The sequence below is a fragment of the Agelaius tricolor genome, unplaced genomic scaffold (genome assembly GCF_023055355.1).
Source record: "Agelaius tricolor isolate 1412-34295 unplaced genomic scaffold, bAgeTri1.0.p SCAF_7, whole genome shotgun sequence".
NCBI classification, from domain to species: Eukaryota; Metazoa; Chordata; class Aves; order Passeriformes; family Icteridae; genus Agelaius; species Agelaius tricolor.
Genome location: NW_027269267.1, coordinates 24,367,738 through 24,385,460, shown reverse-complemented (window position 1 = coordinate 24,385,460; position 17,723 = coordinate 24,367,738). Strand labels below are relative to the sequence as shown.

The 17,723-nt window shown below is 35.3% G+C and overlaps 1 protein-coding gene across 5 annotated transcripts in view; it reads right to left on the bottom strand.

Moving 5' to 3' along the window:
* Positions 1-17,723, bottom strand: part of MYO16 (myosin XVI) — a 359,080-nt gene that overhangs the window by 163,792 nt on the left and 177,565 nt on the right. For all 5 annotated transcript variants that reach the window (XM_071430590.1, XM_071430592.1, XM_071430591.1 and 2 more), the window contains exons 9-12: positions 16,298-16,451; positions 9,506-9,656; positions 3,502-3,612; positions 657-722 (exon numbers count right to left, since the gene is read on the bottom strand). In XM_071430590.1, the coding sequence (XP_071286691.1) occupies positions 657-722; positions 3,502-3,612; positions 9,506-9,656; positions 16,298-16,451 (482 nt within the window). The remainder of the gene's footprint in view (positions 1-656; positions 723-3,501; positions 3,613-9,505; positions 9,657-16,297; positions 16,452-17,723) is intronic.

Below are 17,723 nucleotides of genomic sequence, written 5' to 3'. Positions count from 1 at the left end.
TGCATCAATGAGAAGATAAGAGGGGAGGATAAATTAAGTTATACCAAAGCTGTATCTCTAAAAGATCTGGGTGAAGATGAAGGAGAGATCAAAACACTTGGATGTTTTCACATGGCTCAATCCCCCTTGCCCAAACGCTGGCGGTGCCTGGCACAAGCCCCCTCCCTGTGCCCAACCCAGGGCAGTGCTCAGCTGGTGCTCAGTGTTTTGCTCTCTGCAGTGCCCCAGATGAGGAGCCTGATGGGGAGGACAGACAGACATTTTGAGCCTTTGTGCACCATCCAAGGTTGTTATCTCCATAATCATGCTTTGGGCAAGGGGTGTGAACTCAAACAACCACTGTATGAAGTATGCATCTTTTTCTGTAAGTTTGACTGTGGCAAAAACCACCAAGGTCATCAGGAACTATTTTTAAACAACCAAAAGAGGTCCTGCTCATTCAAAGTGTTATGAAAATGGCGGTCTTACCAAAAAGACACAGAAAAAATAGCTGTATCTTGGAAGAAATTTTTAAGGCTTTGCTAAAATACTAAAACTAAGATGCCCCCCATATAAAATGTGCCTATACATTAATTAATTTTAGGGGTTTGACTGGTCAAATGAACTATCTGAATTGTGAAAAAATATCTGCAAACTTTTAAAAAGAGAATGCTTACCATGGTAGAATAAATAGGAAGTTCTTTAAATGGGTTAACAAGTAACAGTATATCACCAATGTAGGTCTGAAAAAAAGAAGGCATAATTGCTTTATTAAATAATAAATTAAATTTTTAAGGAGGTTAATGGCTTTCTTCCAAAAAGAACTCTCAACAAAGCCTCTTAAATCTAGCTGACAACATGCTAAGCATAATTCCTGAATTCTGAGCTTTTAACTCCATAGTTCGAATTTGAGATCTAAATTTACATTTTGAACAGAATTAATTAGTATTTTTATGTAATAAAATTGAATTCTTCATAACTGAAAATTATGCAGAGAAAAATTGCACTACATATATTATTGGTAGATTATTTGAAAGTTAATTTGCAACTTAACACTTGCTAAACTAAAAAAAATGTCACAGAATCCCAGAAGCTGCTGAGTTGGAAGGGACCCTCAAGGATCATCGAGTCTAACTCCTGGCATGCCTACCACATAAAAAAGCTCCTCAAGTGATTTTTATGGAATGGATGACATAATTTAAAAATGCTTCACTGGTTATCCAGAGCCGATACATTAAAATATGTTGCTTGTGGTGTAAGATGGAGCAATTGATAAACATATAAATCTTTATGCAAGTGTATGTGTACAGGAACTTATGAGCATGAATCTAGAAAAGCTATCCTGACCATATCAGAAAGAGTAAATAATCTAATGATTGCATGTTTGCAAGATTTTACTATTTCATATTTGGGGCTACTGATGGATGAGAGGCTGGACATGAGCCAGCAGTGTGCTCTTGCAGCCTGGAAAGCCAATTGTGGCCTGGACTGCACCACAGGCAGTGGGGTAGAGGGGATTCTGCCCCTCTGCTCTGCTCTGCTCTGGTGAGAGCCCACCTGGAGCACTGCATCCAGCTCTGGGGTCCCAGCACAGGAAAGACATGGACCTGCTAGGGCAAAATGAGGCCAAAACGATGATCAGAGGCCTGGAGCACCTCTGCTGAGAAGATAGGCTGAGAAAGTTGAGACAGAAGGCTCTAGGGAGAAGTTATAGCAACCTTCCAATACCTGAAGGGGCCTACAGGAAAGACAGGGAGGGACTCTATCAGGGATTGTAGGGACAGAATGAGGAGGAGTGGATTTAAGCTGAAAGGAAAAAGGTTTATATTAGCTACTAGGAAAAGAAAAATCTTTACTGTGACAATGCTGAGGCACTAGAAGAGGTTGCCCAGAGGATGTCCCATGCCTGGAAATGTTCAAGGACAGGCTGGATGGGGCCCTGAGTTTAACATCTTCTACTGGAAGATGTGTCTGGCCATGGCTGGAGGGTTGGAACCAGATGATCTTAAAGGTCCTTTCCAAGTCAAACCATTCTACAATTCTGTCCACTTTAGTGTAAGACTGTAGGCCACTCTTGCTGCAATACTTTTCACTCCACATAAATAGCTGCTGCTATTAGAATGCAAAAATTGCCAGACTTCTGCCTCTGAAGAGGTCAGACAGCAAAGCATCATGTGAACAGTTCCAGCCATGTTGTCTTTTTCCACATGAAGCATTGTGATTTGGGGAGGTGGAAAATATTGTCTTTCATAGTAAATGCACTGGATTTCTTCTAAAATGCATCAATTTATTTCACCCCTCTCACCTATCCTGACTTCACTGTTGGGTTTTCTGGCAGAATGAAACTTTATAAAGCTAAAAAAGAACAGGAAGCAGGAAGTGTTCAGTGCTAATGAGGACTTTGGCTTGGAACTGGAGCCCAAGGACTTTTCCTTCTAAGTCTAAGAACCAAGTCAAGATGCAAGCATCTTCAGCACTGGTGCTGACACTCTACTAGAGAACAGTTTCTGCTGTTGAGCAGAACACTAGTAATTGCTGCCTACAAATTCTATTAAGCTAAGAGAATTCCAGAGTACAAGATCCTTTCAGGTGAAATCTTCAGCATCTTAAAATAAAAGACTTCCTCTGTGGATCTTCATTAATTCAGTTCAAGTTATCTGGTATATTTGAAAGTGAGATAAAGAAAAATAAATACTCATATAATGAGTATTTTTTAGCATTTGATTCATGATTCCAAACCCCAGAATTTTTTTTACCATTGAATGTCATAACACCTAAAACTGAAGTTCCCATCATTTCAAAAGGATTCACAGCAACATAACAGTTCTCCATATTCCCTTAGTCTAAATAGTGTAATCAACTTATAAATTTAAAAATAATATACTCATTTCACATTTACACTCCACTCAGCTGTTTAGTAAGTTAGTAATAAGTTATGGGTAAGATATGGAAAGGGATACAAAAATTTCTTTTGGTATCTAGATGATTAACACTACAATATAATTATTTCTCTGGTGCTGGAAGAAATGAATAATTAAATCTCCCATGCAGAATTCTAAGCTTTTTAGATCTAAATTTCTTTTACATTTCCAGTACTCATGCTCTATTAAATTAACATAGCATTGAAAATGGAAGGCTCTTCTGGTGGTTTGAGAAGGAAGATTACAAATCATGGTGGTGCACCCCCACCCCAACCACACCATGATCTGAGCAACCTTAAAACACTCATTCATGACAAATGCATTCATTAATGTTTACCAACTTACTTCCTCCATGAAATAAACACATATAAATTGTATTCAAACCTGTCTGAAGTGATATTCTATTTTTTATTTCTCCTTTTCCTGCACAATCTTGAGGAATTGCAGGGCTTACACACACATACATGCCCTCATCCTTTTAAAACTACTCGTGAGTTTGGGGCAGGTTACTGTCCAGTAGTTAGGACAGCAATCCTATTTTTCCTGTTCTCTCTTTGGTCTTATTTGGAAGCTTACTATTAATAGGTGAATAGCAACTCACATATATCTGATTATTATTGAAACGCTTCTGAATCTCATAAAGCAGGCTGCTGTCTGTTAGCTCACTCAGAGAGGCCAGGTCATCATTTGGAGCTGGAGGCATTAGCTTGATCTAGAAAACACAAATTAGAGAAATAAAGTAACCTCAGAATGAATCATTCTGTACCATAATGTTCTAACTCTACAGTATAAACCAAGACCACTAGAATTTATGGGAAAAAAATGCATTAGGAAACTGATAAGTTGTGACTCCCAATAAATCCACATCATTAATCAAGAGAAGAATATAAAAATTAATATCAATGTTATGGTGTATAACTGCATGAGTTTGATGGGCTCTTAAGAAGATATCAGAGTACAATTTTTCACTTCTTAAACTCATAAAGATTCTTGGATCAAATGCAATTTTCCTGCTCTCTTCATTAAATGTTTATAGCAGAAGAAATCAAGAAATTAACTACTCGCTTTGTAAAGTATTTCTTGCAGAATTTAACGAAGCTCTCAGACCGCTCTTTATCATATGGGATTTGAAATTGTACTTGAATTTTTCTTGCAGAAGAGAAGCAAGTTAGTAAGAAATTGGAAATGTGTTGTTAGGGAAACCAGCAGATAATCAGAAGAGTCCATTTTAGCCAAAACTGGTGAGTGAAATTGTTTAACACTTTTGAGATTAGCGTGAATAATATAAACTCTGAAAGGGTAAATAAAAACCTAATGAAACAAAAAAGATCCAAAAGACTGAGACAGGAGACAGAAGAAGAAAGAATCAGTGATAATGGAAATTTGATTAAAGACAAAATAAACACCGCTCCATTAAGCAGTGTGCTTATAAATAATGATCTACACTTAAAATGGGAGACAGAAGAAAAAAGAATCAGTGATAATGGAAATTTGATTAAAGACAAAATAAACACTGACACATTAAGCAGTGTGCTTATAAATAATGGTCTACACTTCAAATGTAGTTTGATTCTTTTTTCATGTCAGCAAAATACCCAGAAACAGAAAATTCTCACATGAATTTCAATAGAATTAAGTAGTTTGCTCAGAGTTTACTATAATAACTTAGGGTCTATTTTGAGAATGGACAATTAAGATGATACTTCTAGATGATACTTCTTTCTTCTATTGCTCTGCTTAAAATGAAGGCTCAAGAGAAAAGCAGGCACTGCCCTTTTTTGGTGAACACCTCAGCACCTTCAGCTTTTGTCAGTGACAGGAGATCAGAGGCAGAAGCAGACTGGGAGATACTGGAGGGGTCATGGAGCTTGCTTCTGCCATGGGGAAGAGCCCAAAGACTATGGATACTTGTGTTTAGTACTGGAGATCTGACACAGAACTTCCAAGCTGCAGCTCAGTTGCCACAGGTTCAAGGTGAAGTTCAGAAAACCTGATATTCAGATTTCACTGCCTGTGCCTTTCAGGTGTAAGGCACCTATTTACCTATTGAAGAGGTTTGTTCCTCACCCCATTGAAGTGAATGAAGATCCCTCTATCACACAGAAAATGGCATTTCTTGCCCTTTTTGTTTTTAATTATGGCAGTTGGATGTACAGCTGACTAGAGAACAAGAATTCCACTTGGCAAAACAAAAAATTAAATTGCATTTTGTCATTTGTCTTTGATGATGTACATTGGAATAGAAAAAAAATAACCAAAGAATTCCAAGAATATTTTTAAGTGTCTTGTAGAGAGAGAGCAGAGAGACAAGTCTGGCATTCTTTCCTTAATAGTGTGCTCACCTGGCATGAAAGAACAAAACAGGCACTCCCTTGTGTGCTATCAAAACGCAGAACATCTGTGATGGAGAATGAGCTTCTTTTAATCTATCTCTACAAAGATTAAACCTCTGCTAGGTATTTGTAAATAAAAGCAAGGCTTGGATAAAAGTACTGCCCTGAGATTCTCCATGTTTTGTGAACTTTTTAGCACACTTCCTTATACATTCCTGGTTCCTATCAGCTAGTACTCATGCAGATGAAATCTGGATACCATTCAGGTTACATGACAATAATAATTTCCCATAGGTCATTTGGACATGGCCCCATCTCTGCAGGGAAAAAAATTTTGCCTTACAGATGTCTATGGACTCATCCCACACAGCCCTAGGCCAGGAAACAGGCACTGGCTTGCATTTATTTCATAATCTAGGCATGGCCAAAAATGCTCATTCTGTAGGTATGGTTAGAAATGTGAAGTGCTCAGTAAAACTCCAAGTAAGGAAATCAAAATCTTTTCAACATTTTTCTACATAGTTTAGGATTTGGAGTTTCAGCATTTTCTACCTGACTCATTGCACCAAATTCCATAGTTCAACAAGGAAATAATCACATAGAAATAAGAATGTCTAAATCCCTTAAACTCACAACTGATTTGCCTTAACACTAAACAATATGTACATTTCTAATATTTTATTTATGGGCAACTTAAGCTTCCATTCTCATCCACTTTTCTGAGCATACAAATGTGTTTTTTAGCTCAATGCATCTATCTGGCTATCATTTTAATTGCATGATGTATACGTTATGAGACAAAATAAAAATAGCCATACATACAGCAGAAGTTCCAACATAACCATGCCTCTGGGAGTGATTAGTTTTTATATTTTTAATGCTTACAATGAAGATTTCTCTTTATTCAATTACATACACTTAACAACATTCAGAATCTCCTCATAGATTCATTATATATAATTTTATAGTTATATATATTATTTAGTTATATATATTTTTTACATACTTGTGTCACTGAAATACATATACATCCTAGCTCTTATGTGTAATATTATGTTATGCACAGCTGAGCCTTGTCTGTGTCATAATTCATACTGGAACAATCAAAAGGGCATCAGGGGATACTCTATCACACAGTTCATGTGGCAAACAATACATAAACAAGAACCAAAGGACAATTTTATTTTTTTAAAGAAGACTCAATTAAGAGAAATAAAACATTTAATTTATATTTATTTGCAGCATGAAGCATGTAATTCAATTCCAAGCTATTAACTTGAATCTGTTATCAAAAAATATCCTTCCCAGATGAGAGGAAGAGAAATTGAGAATATGATAAAATTCTGAAAATTATTCATGCTGCCTCCTTTGTTTGGCAGCACAGATCTTGATGTTACTGATGATCAAAGAACACCTTTTAAATAGGAAAAAGCAAAAGCTAATACAAGCCAAGAAAGGTCCAAAAGGCTTTATTGAAGCAGTCACTTCATCCCCACCTCCTATACTTCAAATAATAAAAATCTACCTGGGAAATAATATTTTCGTAAGGCTCTTTTCTAGCATTTTTTTTAATTTAAGAAACCTGAAGTGATACATAATTTTGAACAGTTATTTCTTTCCAAACCAAAAAAGTTACAGGCTTTTTCTATTAAAAATGCATGTCTGAAATGTGCTAGGATGAATTTTTTCTTTTTGATCCCCCAAAAAAGGCTTAATCTGCATGCCAGATTGCCTAAGAATGCGTGGTGTTTCTGACATAAAGCATACAAAATATCATCCTGATGTATTTCAATAATATATGAACATAAAATACAAGTAATGACTCCACATATCCTACTGAAAAATTAAACAGAACATGATTACTTTGAGTGTACTTTGAATGCAACTAGTAAGAATAACAGACAACTCATAAAACAATCCTTAGATTAGGATACCCAAAAGACAGGAACAGCAGGAAGGGGTTGTTCAAAGATTTCCTTTGCTATCAGCACTAAATCAAAGCTTTATTTCCCAAGTTGTGAAATTAAAAAATAATAATAATAATAAAAAAGTGTTAAATGTAAAAATTTTGTCTTTAGAAACTAAGGTTATTAAGACAAATACAGATATGATACACATACACCTACAGTACATAATGCATGGCAAGTAGTAGAGAATACAATCCCTCTACTTCCAGGATCACAATTACATCAAAAGAAAATATATTACATATTTTAATTGGACAAAATCTAGAGGCTCTTTAGTTTTCTAAAATTTAACTGTTTCCTGAAGCAATTAAAGCAGTTTACTCTCTTTCCTTCATAAGAGCTAAAGCTCATTAAGCCCTTGCCAACTGAAAAGTTGTATTAATTCTTTTCTAATGCAACCCGTCATTTAAAAACCTCACTAAAATAGCATTATTTCTAAGCTATCCCCTGCTAATGATAATTTCTCAGACAGATCTCTTCCTATCCATGCATCAGTCCAAATTCAGCATCTACAGATATTTTCTAGTTTTCCCAGTTCCTAAAAAAACATAGGATACACACTCCTAGCTAGATTAGAGTAGAATTTCAGACTGTTTCCTGCAGAAGTTTCTCAAATAAAAGAGCTAAAAGAGTTTCACCTTTAAGTCTGCTCTCTTATCTTTGAATTGTAACTATTGTGGGAGGTTCCACTGTAGTAAACAGTGAAACAACAGGAGTGCTTTTGAAAATCTGCCCTGAGACCCTGAAGAGACTCAAGATCGTGGTGGACAATGAAACTATCAGCATAAAAACTTCTGTTTGTTCATTTTCATCTGGAAGATTGAAAATTAATCTGTTAATCTTATCACTTTCTGTGCATGCTTTAGTGCACAAGCTATAAAGCAAAAGTTTAGCTTAGAGATAATGAAAACCTGAATAATTTTGGATAGGTTTACATCAAAATTATTCAGGCAGAAAAAAAGTATTTCTGTTCTTGTACACACTTCTGTTGAACATCTAGAAGCAAGCAATAATCTTGGCAAGACTGTAAGCTAAATACTCCCCTCTCTTTTCCTACAATTATAGGAGTATTCCTCCTTAAAGGGTTTCAAGCATTCACTTTTCTGACCAGCAGTGCTTGTCCCTTGGAAAGGCAGTTTCCACCAAATCACATCAGTCAGCAACATCAGAAACTGCATGACATGAAAACAAGATGTAAGCCAAGTGCAAAACATGTTGTGGGATCTGCTGACTGGGTAGGGAACCAGCACTCCACAGGATTCCAAAGCTGAAGTTCTTTCACAGATTGACTCATATCATTTACATATGGATGCACTGATTCATCTCCTATGATCAAGCCATTCCTCTGAAACACATCCAAATAAAAAGCAGAGCAGCATGCATTCTTCTGCCAAGACAGAGATGCAGTTTCTTTGAACCAAATGTGGCTTAAATCAAACCAATATCTTGCTCCTTTGTTATGCTTCAAATTCACATTAAATTATTTTTAATGGAAATGCCACCCTCCCCCATCCCTTGTTCCTAATGTAGCTTTTTCTTAAATGGCTAAATATTTCTGGAATATGTGTTTCCCAAATGAGGTAACAGAAAAAGAAAAAACAATAAACAAACCCTTTGTATCACAAACATCCAAAGAAAACAAAACCCAAAACAAACACAAAGAACAACCTGAAAAAATTAAGTCCTAAACATTCAAACCTGGGATATGCTAGATTTATAAGCAATAGATTTGCTGGGATATGCTAGATTTATAGCAATAATTGTCTCCTTTTGCATCCATCCTATATACTGAATGAGATTGTCCTCCTGTGGAGAAAACTGTAAAGTGTATCCAAATAATCAGTGCTGATGATCTAATACATTATCACAAGAAAGGGAGTTAACACTGCAGCTGTAAATCTGGCAATTCCTCGCTTTGAATTACAGTCACTTACTTCAGCAACTTGATATTCCTTAGACATTCTTTTTGTTTTGTCAGTCTCCCAGGCTGTGTTTCTTTTGTAACTCGAAGTTTGAGGCAAGCAGACACTCTGGGCAGCACCTACAGTTGTTCCTCCCCTGTTGTCATCCATGAATAGAATTTGAGGGGCTCTGAGCCCTCCCCACAGCCCCTGAGCAGTAGCTGGCAGGAAACAGCTGTTCAATTTGCAGAGGGAACAGACTGCAGGGAGTGATCAAGGTGACACAGTGCAAACGATAGTGCTGTATGGTGAGGGAAAAAAGTACTATGGTCTTCAGCTTCATTAAGTTTACAACTTCCAGACCTAAGCACTAATGAAAATTTCAAGACACAGCATACTGTTACCTGCTCAAGTTTGGTTGTGGTGTTCACAGTGATATTTTCAGATGCACTGTCTTGAGATTGCTGCTTACATAAGCCTTTAGCTGCATCTTTGAACATGGTATCTTTCTCCAGCAAACTGTCTTGCTTGGCAATCGGTAAAGCCAGGGGATTGCTACAAAGAGAATCAATAAAGCAATTAGACTCCTACTGAAGATGACAGACAATCAAATTGTGGGTGGCACAAGCACAGAGCTGAGATACAGCTCAGGGCTGAAACACAAGCTCCTGGTCCAAGTACTGAAAAGAAATTGGTGAGAAATAAACTGTTCACATAGTCTGGTCTGTTCCCAAAGATGCAGAGAACTACTTTGATTTAAAATTCACCTTTATGCATGTCTTCTCTGAAGCAGAATTGAGCAAGCCAAAGTGAATATGCATGAGTCTGCTTTTGACAGCTCCAGGCTGGCAAATCAATAGACAATTTTGCAACTGAATTTAAAAAGCACAGTTAAACTACACAATACTATTTTGAAAATTAGTATGTTTAAATGTAACAATACATATATTGCCATTGCAGCTATTAAAATTAAATTCCATAATTTTTTAGCTTTCTTTTAATCTGGCAATATCTAAGATATATTTTATGACTGGAAGCTGCTCTGAAATTGTGCTAAAGTAAAAATAACCAAACAAACAAGAAAGCAAATAGCAGACTCCTGAAATTACTTGAACAATGTGCATTACTCTTCATCCACATAAGATTAAAATTATTGTCATTATACACATGAACTTGTTTTCCTTTCTGGCAGTTCAGACAATATGACACTTCTGAAAAACAACAATGCAAAAATCTTGGATGATTTTTCTGAGTTGTACATCCAAGGAATTAGCAAGGAATCAGCTGCATGAGTTGAGAATACAAATATCTTAAAAAATAATAGTCTGGATTCTGACAGTGCAAATGAGACAATCTCATGGAGTATACATCATCTCCTTGCCAAAATATGTACATAATTTCTTTGAAAGCAAATGTGGACTTAATATGGGAATGTGGGAATAGTGCATTCCACTGTGGAATAAAGCCCAAACTTAGTTAAAATAAATCTTATATTTACTCTAAGTTACTTCAGTTTAATCACAGATTATTAAAAATCATGATAATACAATTAATTCAAATGAATACTCATAGCTAACACTGATAGCAACTCAGGATAAGAGCTGCTCTTGGAAACAGAACTGAAATACACCCATCATATTAGAAATAAAGTATAAAACATCTTCTAGACAGAATTAATTGAAAAACAAGACAAAGTCATTTTCCACAGAATAAAAGATAGACAAACAAAACCTTTCATGAAACTGTAAGTCTGCAAATATTGAAAGAATTAGTTTAAACATTTTATGGTGAAATATAAATGTTTTTTTTTTCCTCAAGATGTTTTGCTTCAGACATTTAAATGTAAAATATCTAGAGGAACATAGGTAAAAAAAAAAATTCTATTTGCTGCTTAGATTTACCATAGATAATTGTGTGACAAATTTACCAAATGTCACATGGACAAAAGATATACCCTCATTTTTTTCAGTTCGAACTGCAGAGTAGAACTTGGCAATTAGAATAAGATATATTAGTGATTGAGCTGTAGAAGAAATTAAACACCTGTGACACAAACATAAATGACAAAAAACCAAAACACTGCCACTTATGTAATTTTTAATATTCATGTGATGTTTCTTTTAAATTGTGAAGATCCAGGATTTTTTTGCTGTGAAGTTGAACCTTATCCATTCAGTCTTGCCCTTTTGTGGTAACTACACAACACACATTAGAAAATTCAGCTTCTTAAATCTTAAAATTCAGCTATAAACTCCTCACAACCAAATTAACCTTTCAGGTGTCTCAAAAGAGAAGCAGATTGTAAATCACAGAAAAGTGTAGGGTAAATGAGTGCCTACTGTTTTAATTTAACAGTCATTTTTCAGGTACTGATGTACACCGGAATAGCCTTTAAATTATGTACATTTATGAGATATTAATAAGACTTCATGTGATGGAAAGGATGACATATAATTCATATTAAAACAAAAAAGTGAATGATTCTGTGGAAGAAAAAAACATATTAAAATTACTCTAACAGTTCATTATAGCTCAGGTTCAAGAAGACAGTATGAACAATAAACCAAAATAAAATGTTTCCAGAAAACACTGGCTTTTTAGAAAAGTGTTTCTACTAGTTACAAGATTAAGTCAAGCAATGTCTTTGAAAACTCAACTATAGAACAGTGCAAGGGAAAATTTTATGTTAATATAGGCAAGTAGATTAGCATGAACTGTCTTCTTTTTATGAAAATCAATGGATAATTATTAAATAATTAACCACAAAGGAAGACTTATGCCAAAATAATGTTGGACAGTAGATAAGAAGAAGTGTTATCTAGGGGAAAAATTATTTGAACATGGTAGGACTTTCTACCTGCCTATCTGACTGGAAAAAAATATTGAATGTTATATGGAGGAACAGTGATTTTAATTTTTATGCAAAGAAGCCTTCATGTATGGAATTAATTTGAAATATAGTGTATTTTTATTGGACATTATTTAAGATAAAGTGAGATGTTTTTCTATAAGTTGTCATCCTCTACCATGTCATTAAAAAAAAAAATAATATGAAACATAAGAGCTGACAATCAAATAATTGGAAGTTTTATCATCAATATTGGAAGCACTTGGACACCTTCTAATTTCATAAGAGAATTATATCAAGGAAGAATCTGCAGTAATATTGTCATGGGCCCCTTATAATAGTTTTTGTTGGAGAAAATTTCTGTAATCTTCCACAGGCAATTCTGAGATGCTTCAAACAATTTCTAAGTCAGCTGACACCTATAAAGTCCATAATCTCTGAAATTTCAGTCTAAAAACTACTTAAAGTTATATAAAAGAACCTTCAGAAGAGATAAAACATTAGAAGGGTGTTTGAAAACACTAGAATAATTAAAAGGCAAGTGCTACATAAATGGTTACATAGAAAAGAATTGAAATGTAAGAAAAATTGAATCTCTTTTCTGTTTTGCTGTCTTGAACACATCTATTTCAATTTTATTTCACATTCTTGTGCTGATTTTGAAACACATCATTGCTATAATTAATATTTACTTAAACATGCATCAGAAAATATACAATGTGATTAAGTTAGCATAACTTTGAGAGTAAGTTCTTAATTTTTTGGTATTTATCACTACCTAGATGACTGCACTATCTGTGCCCTACAGGCAGATGTACTGAAGTAGTACAATGATCATTGTGACCATAGCATGAGCCTAAAGTCACTTTTAAAAAAATATGGCCAATTTAATGTTCTGAACTGTTAGCTATGTAGACTAATGTATTCTGTGCTGGTATTTTTGCCAGTGGAGTAAAAATTTTCTTTTGATTGTACCATTAAAATTAAGACAAAACTTTCCAGCATAGACCTTAGGTTTGCTGCAATGGTCAACCTTCAAATAAGTTCATGACATTACTAAAATTCTGTCCTTCAGCTAATTTACTTGGTCAGTTATGACCAAGGACCTGTGCTGGAGCAGGTATGGCCTCAAAGGTGCTGCAGCTTGTGGAGAGCCTGTGTAAAGCACAAGAAAAGAGCAAGACAAGAGGAGTGACAAAGAGAAATAACTGCAACCCTGCCCCCTGCCACCCACACCTCACTGATGAGATTGAGTGCAATGCAGAAAGCCAGGTTTGCTTGGTAACAGCATATTTCAAATATACTGACTACTAAATTTTGTTTCCTCTCCTGACTCTCAATTTGCCTCTTTACAGTGTTATTCCAGAAATCAATGCTGTGATTTAAATTTCAACCAGCAAAACTAGATTTGCTGACAAAACACATGCTATTTATAATTGTTTGTTCATCATTTTTGAGTCTGTTTTTGAATACTGTTTTCTTCTGAGAAATGGCCACAAAGCAATATGGCCACAACACAGAGTTACTTGGAACTATTGTAAAGCTTTCCACCTCAGATTGCTTTCTTACATCTAAAGAGCTGATGAAGAATGGAAGCAATATATACTAAAGCAAAGGTATAAATGGATTATTATTGTGCACTCCTCTTCAGCACTAAAAAATTGGTTTGGTACACAAGAATAGCACAGATATTTATCTTCAAACTAGCACAGTACACATCTCCCTAAAGACTCTTAACAGAGCATGAAGGATGAAATTCTGTTATCAACATTAGCCATTGGAAAAAAGAATGTTGAAACCAGGCATCTAGGCTGCCTTTCCAAAAGGCAGTATGGAGGATAATTCACTGTATCTTAAGAATATGTCTATTATCATTTAGAATAATACTTCTCTGCAAAGGTTTTAGGTTTCACAATTATAAGCATGATACTGTAGAGCTGAGATAACTAGCTTTGAGATGACACCTGATTTTCAGCCACTATAAATTAAGGTTAGAGGATTTATAAGTAACATAGAACTCTGTGTGGTATGGTTCACCAACAGTTTTACATATTCAGTAGTGATAGCTGAGACATGCAGGAGAGAAATACATCAATGATTTTCCTTCCAAGAATGCTCCAATGTCAGAATAGATGGCTGGCCAGCTGATACTTCACTGCACTGACAGCAGAACTGATAGATGGGTACTGCAAAGCTCTGGCTGAGGAAGTGTTTAACCCTAAGACTGCTAAAAGTCTCACGAACATGCCAAAGTGTCATTACTTCAAGCTTACTATATCCTAATAACGGCCCCCTATGGGTATGTGCAAAGGATCACTGCCAAAGCCAGTACACAGAGCTGAGCAGGGCTTTGGCTTCACTGGTGCTGTATTCTCATGCAAGCACCACAGACTAGATGCAGTCCCACACTGGGATACATTGGCAACAGAAGCCAAACTCATCCAATTCCACACATATATCCATTTCCTATGGTTTTCTCTTCAGTGGGCTTTGCTTTTTCAAAACTTCCAGTGAAGGTTTTTACACATCAGGTTGCATTATTGTCATGTAAAGAGTCACTATATGGAAAACTCTCAAAAATTAACTATCTTAATCTATGTATTACAGGAAGGAAAGAGTAGAGAAAAAATATTTTCACACCACTTAAAATATGTGCAGATCATGTCTTCCAGAGGTTAATGGGTGTTAGCACTAAAACCAACATTCAGTGCAATATGTGCACTGGAGTACAAACTTCTAGAATATAAAACACATGGAAATGCATCACCTAGATCACTTAGTCATCACAAGAATGATGACTGTTCTCAAAGTCTCTAAAACCTCTATGAATAACTTTTGCTAGGCATCATTACATAGGTACAAGAGTGACCTACCCTCTACTTATAGTATTAAAACATATCAATAATTAAAAAGAAATGATTTAGTTACATTTCAGAATCTAAAGGCCTCAAGTGGTGCCTCAAGATTAAATTTTTTTTCATTTAAAAGACAGTTGAAGGCCACATAAATTTGAGGAGTATGATTTATGCTATTGAAACAGTGGGTCAGACTAGAGGACTGATTATTTTTTAAGGAATTACCAAGCATGAAAAATTTGTAATTTCATAAACATTAGTATCATATATCCAGCTATATGTATATCATACATACAGCTGCATGTATTAATGACTACAAATCATGAAGCAGAAACAACACACTGTGTTTATCATCCATTAAATATTAAATCTTTACTAAATATCAATATATCCCACAGAGTTCTGAGTTTAACAGATTGATCATTTCATGATAGTTGCTCACCTCTTCCAAATTTTAATGTATCCAAACACATTCTGCCAGCCATAACTACTATGAAATGGAAGCATGTATACTTTATCTGTTTCTCTATAAGAGGTTATTGTTTTCTTCACACACTTTTCAGTGATTACTACAGAAAAATTATTGTCAATGTTTTGCAAGATTATGCAACTAGCAAATATATACTTTCAACATATGGCAACTGCACACTGTATAAATGCATTACTTGTAACTTTTAAAATTCCCTGGATCACAGTATCTGGAAAGAAGAATTTGAAATATCACTATGTCTTGTACTACCATAACACAGCCAGTTGTGCTTCATACCTATTGTACATCTCTTTTCACATACCCATGGCAATCTTTTTTTAAGGTTGACAAAGAAATACAAAAGTACCAACATTTGCAATTTAAGACATAAATTGACTCTTCAATACTGAGTTTTAAGTCCTCACTGCTAAATGGGACTTGATTCCACTTGAATTTTAAGCAGTAAAATTCTAAATATAAATTTGTAAATATAATTTTTATTAGTATAATTTCATCTGCAATCACATATCTGATTTTTCTCTTTTCAGGATTTATCCTTGCTTCTCTCACAAGCAATGATAGTTTTACTTACACTATACCAATCTACAAGTCTACAGTATTAACCTCTAATAATTCTGCTAAAGCAACCCCAGGTAATTTCTGCTGGCAATTATAATATTTTATTATTCGTAATCTATAACTATAAAACAAAGGCTGACAAAAAGATATGAGAGATACAAATGCAAAAGATTATTCAAGAGATTTCAAAAAGGAAAGTTATTTGATCTATCAAATCACACAGAATCACAGAATGGCTGGCGGTGGAAAGGACTTCCTAGAGGGCACCTGGTCCATTCATCCTGCTCAGGCAGGGACATGTAAAGACAGTTACTCAGGACCATGTCCAGGTGGGATTTAAATATCTCCAAGCACATTCAGCTAGAACTCACAGATTGACAGATATGGTTCAAAGGATAATCTGACTGCAGGGAATTGCTCTATAACATCACCAGCACTTACTTACAGTTTATTGGAAATTGTGGGCAAATCATGGATGATCTCCTCATATGGCTCTTCTTGAGATAAAGTAGAAGCAGCTAAAGGGTCTTTCATTTTTTCCTCCCAAACAATTTCAGCCTTCAGAAGCATTTCCTCAATAAAATCAGAAGCTGCAACATCTAAGACATTGTAACAACAAGATATCAGACAAGAAAATGGTGCAGAAAAGCTCCTTTGAATTAAAATCCCTACATTAGATTAAGACTAAACATATGGCTCAACAACCCGAAAGGAATTGCTCAGATATCAATCCTTAAATAATACTTAAAATTACTGGGAAAACAAAGGCAAAGTAAATTCAGTACAGACTTAAGCTGTCATATGCAAAACCTCAAATCTATTCTTGCTGTGTAGCAAACTGAAGTATTCAATAATTTACAGGACTTCAGGAAAAGCAATACAACCCTTTTCAACACTTTATTCTTGTGAAAACATGAACTTAAATCCTTTTAAAGTGTTTTACATTTCTACAAGCTAGATTTATACAGTTCATACATACAGAAGTGCTGAAAACAGTTCTGTTTGCAGACCAGGAAGACAGGTTAACTCAACTGTGTTAAATACCTACTAAATATGGTTAACTAACTGCATTGTTAGATTATCTGAGTTTAGTTCACAGCCTTTTTTACAAATGAAAACTCTATCTAACCACAAACAACACTGTTAAGGTTAGTGTCATGAAGTTCCCTGTATTTATAGGCAGTACAGCACTTGAAGCTTAATATATTTTGCTTTATTATGCAAGGGAAGTTTCACCCATAATCTGACAGGAAGTTTGTATTATCGGCATTACTGAGTTGCATCTTCGTTTTATCCTAGGCACAGAATGTAGAACAGCCATGTGTTTCTTCTTTTCCACACTGCTACCTAGCATTACTGACATCAGCTCTACTTTGATCTTTGTGTTAGACCAGTTGATCTGGAGTCCCTTCCAACCTAACAGAGTCTACAATTCTATTACCTTTAGAGCCAGTGCTTCAGCTCCCTGTTGTTCTGTGGTTTAAGAAGGTCCCTTCTGCAGTAAGCAATGGCAGCTACACTTCAAAACTAGGTGTTGAATTTGTTTTCAGACAATAGCTAAAGAAATTCCAACTCAAGAGGTCACATACTATAAGCAGTTGAGACAGAAAAGAACTCAGTGAGAAGTCACCAAAATGTGTAAATGCAGCTACCACCAGGGCACAGAAGAACTCTCAAGTAAGAAACATAGCTAAAAATGAACAGAGAATGAAACAAGTGGAAGGACATGCTGTCATTTGATATGATATCCTGCATTACCATGACCAGCAGTTTTCAGCAATGTGTGTAAGAATGTATGCATGTGTATGTATATATAACTCTACATACTAAATAAACTATAGCTAAGAAAACAGGAAGGAAAGAAAATGTGT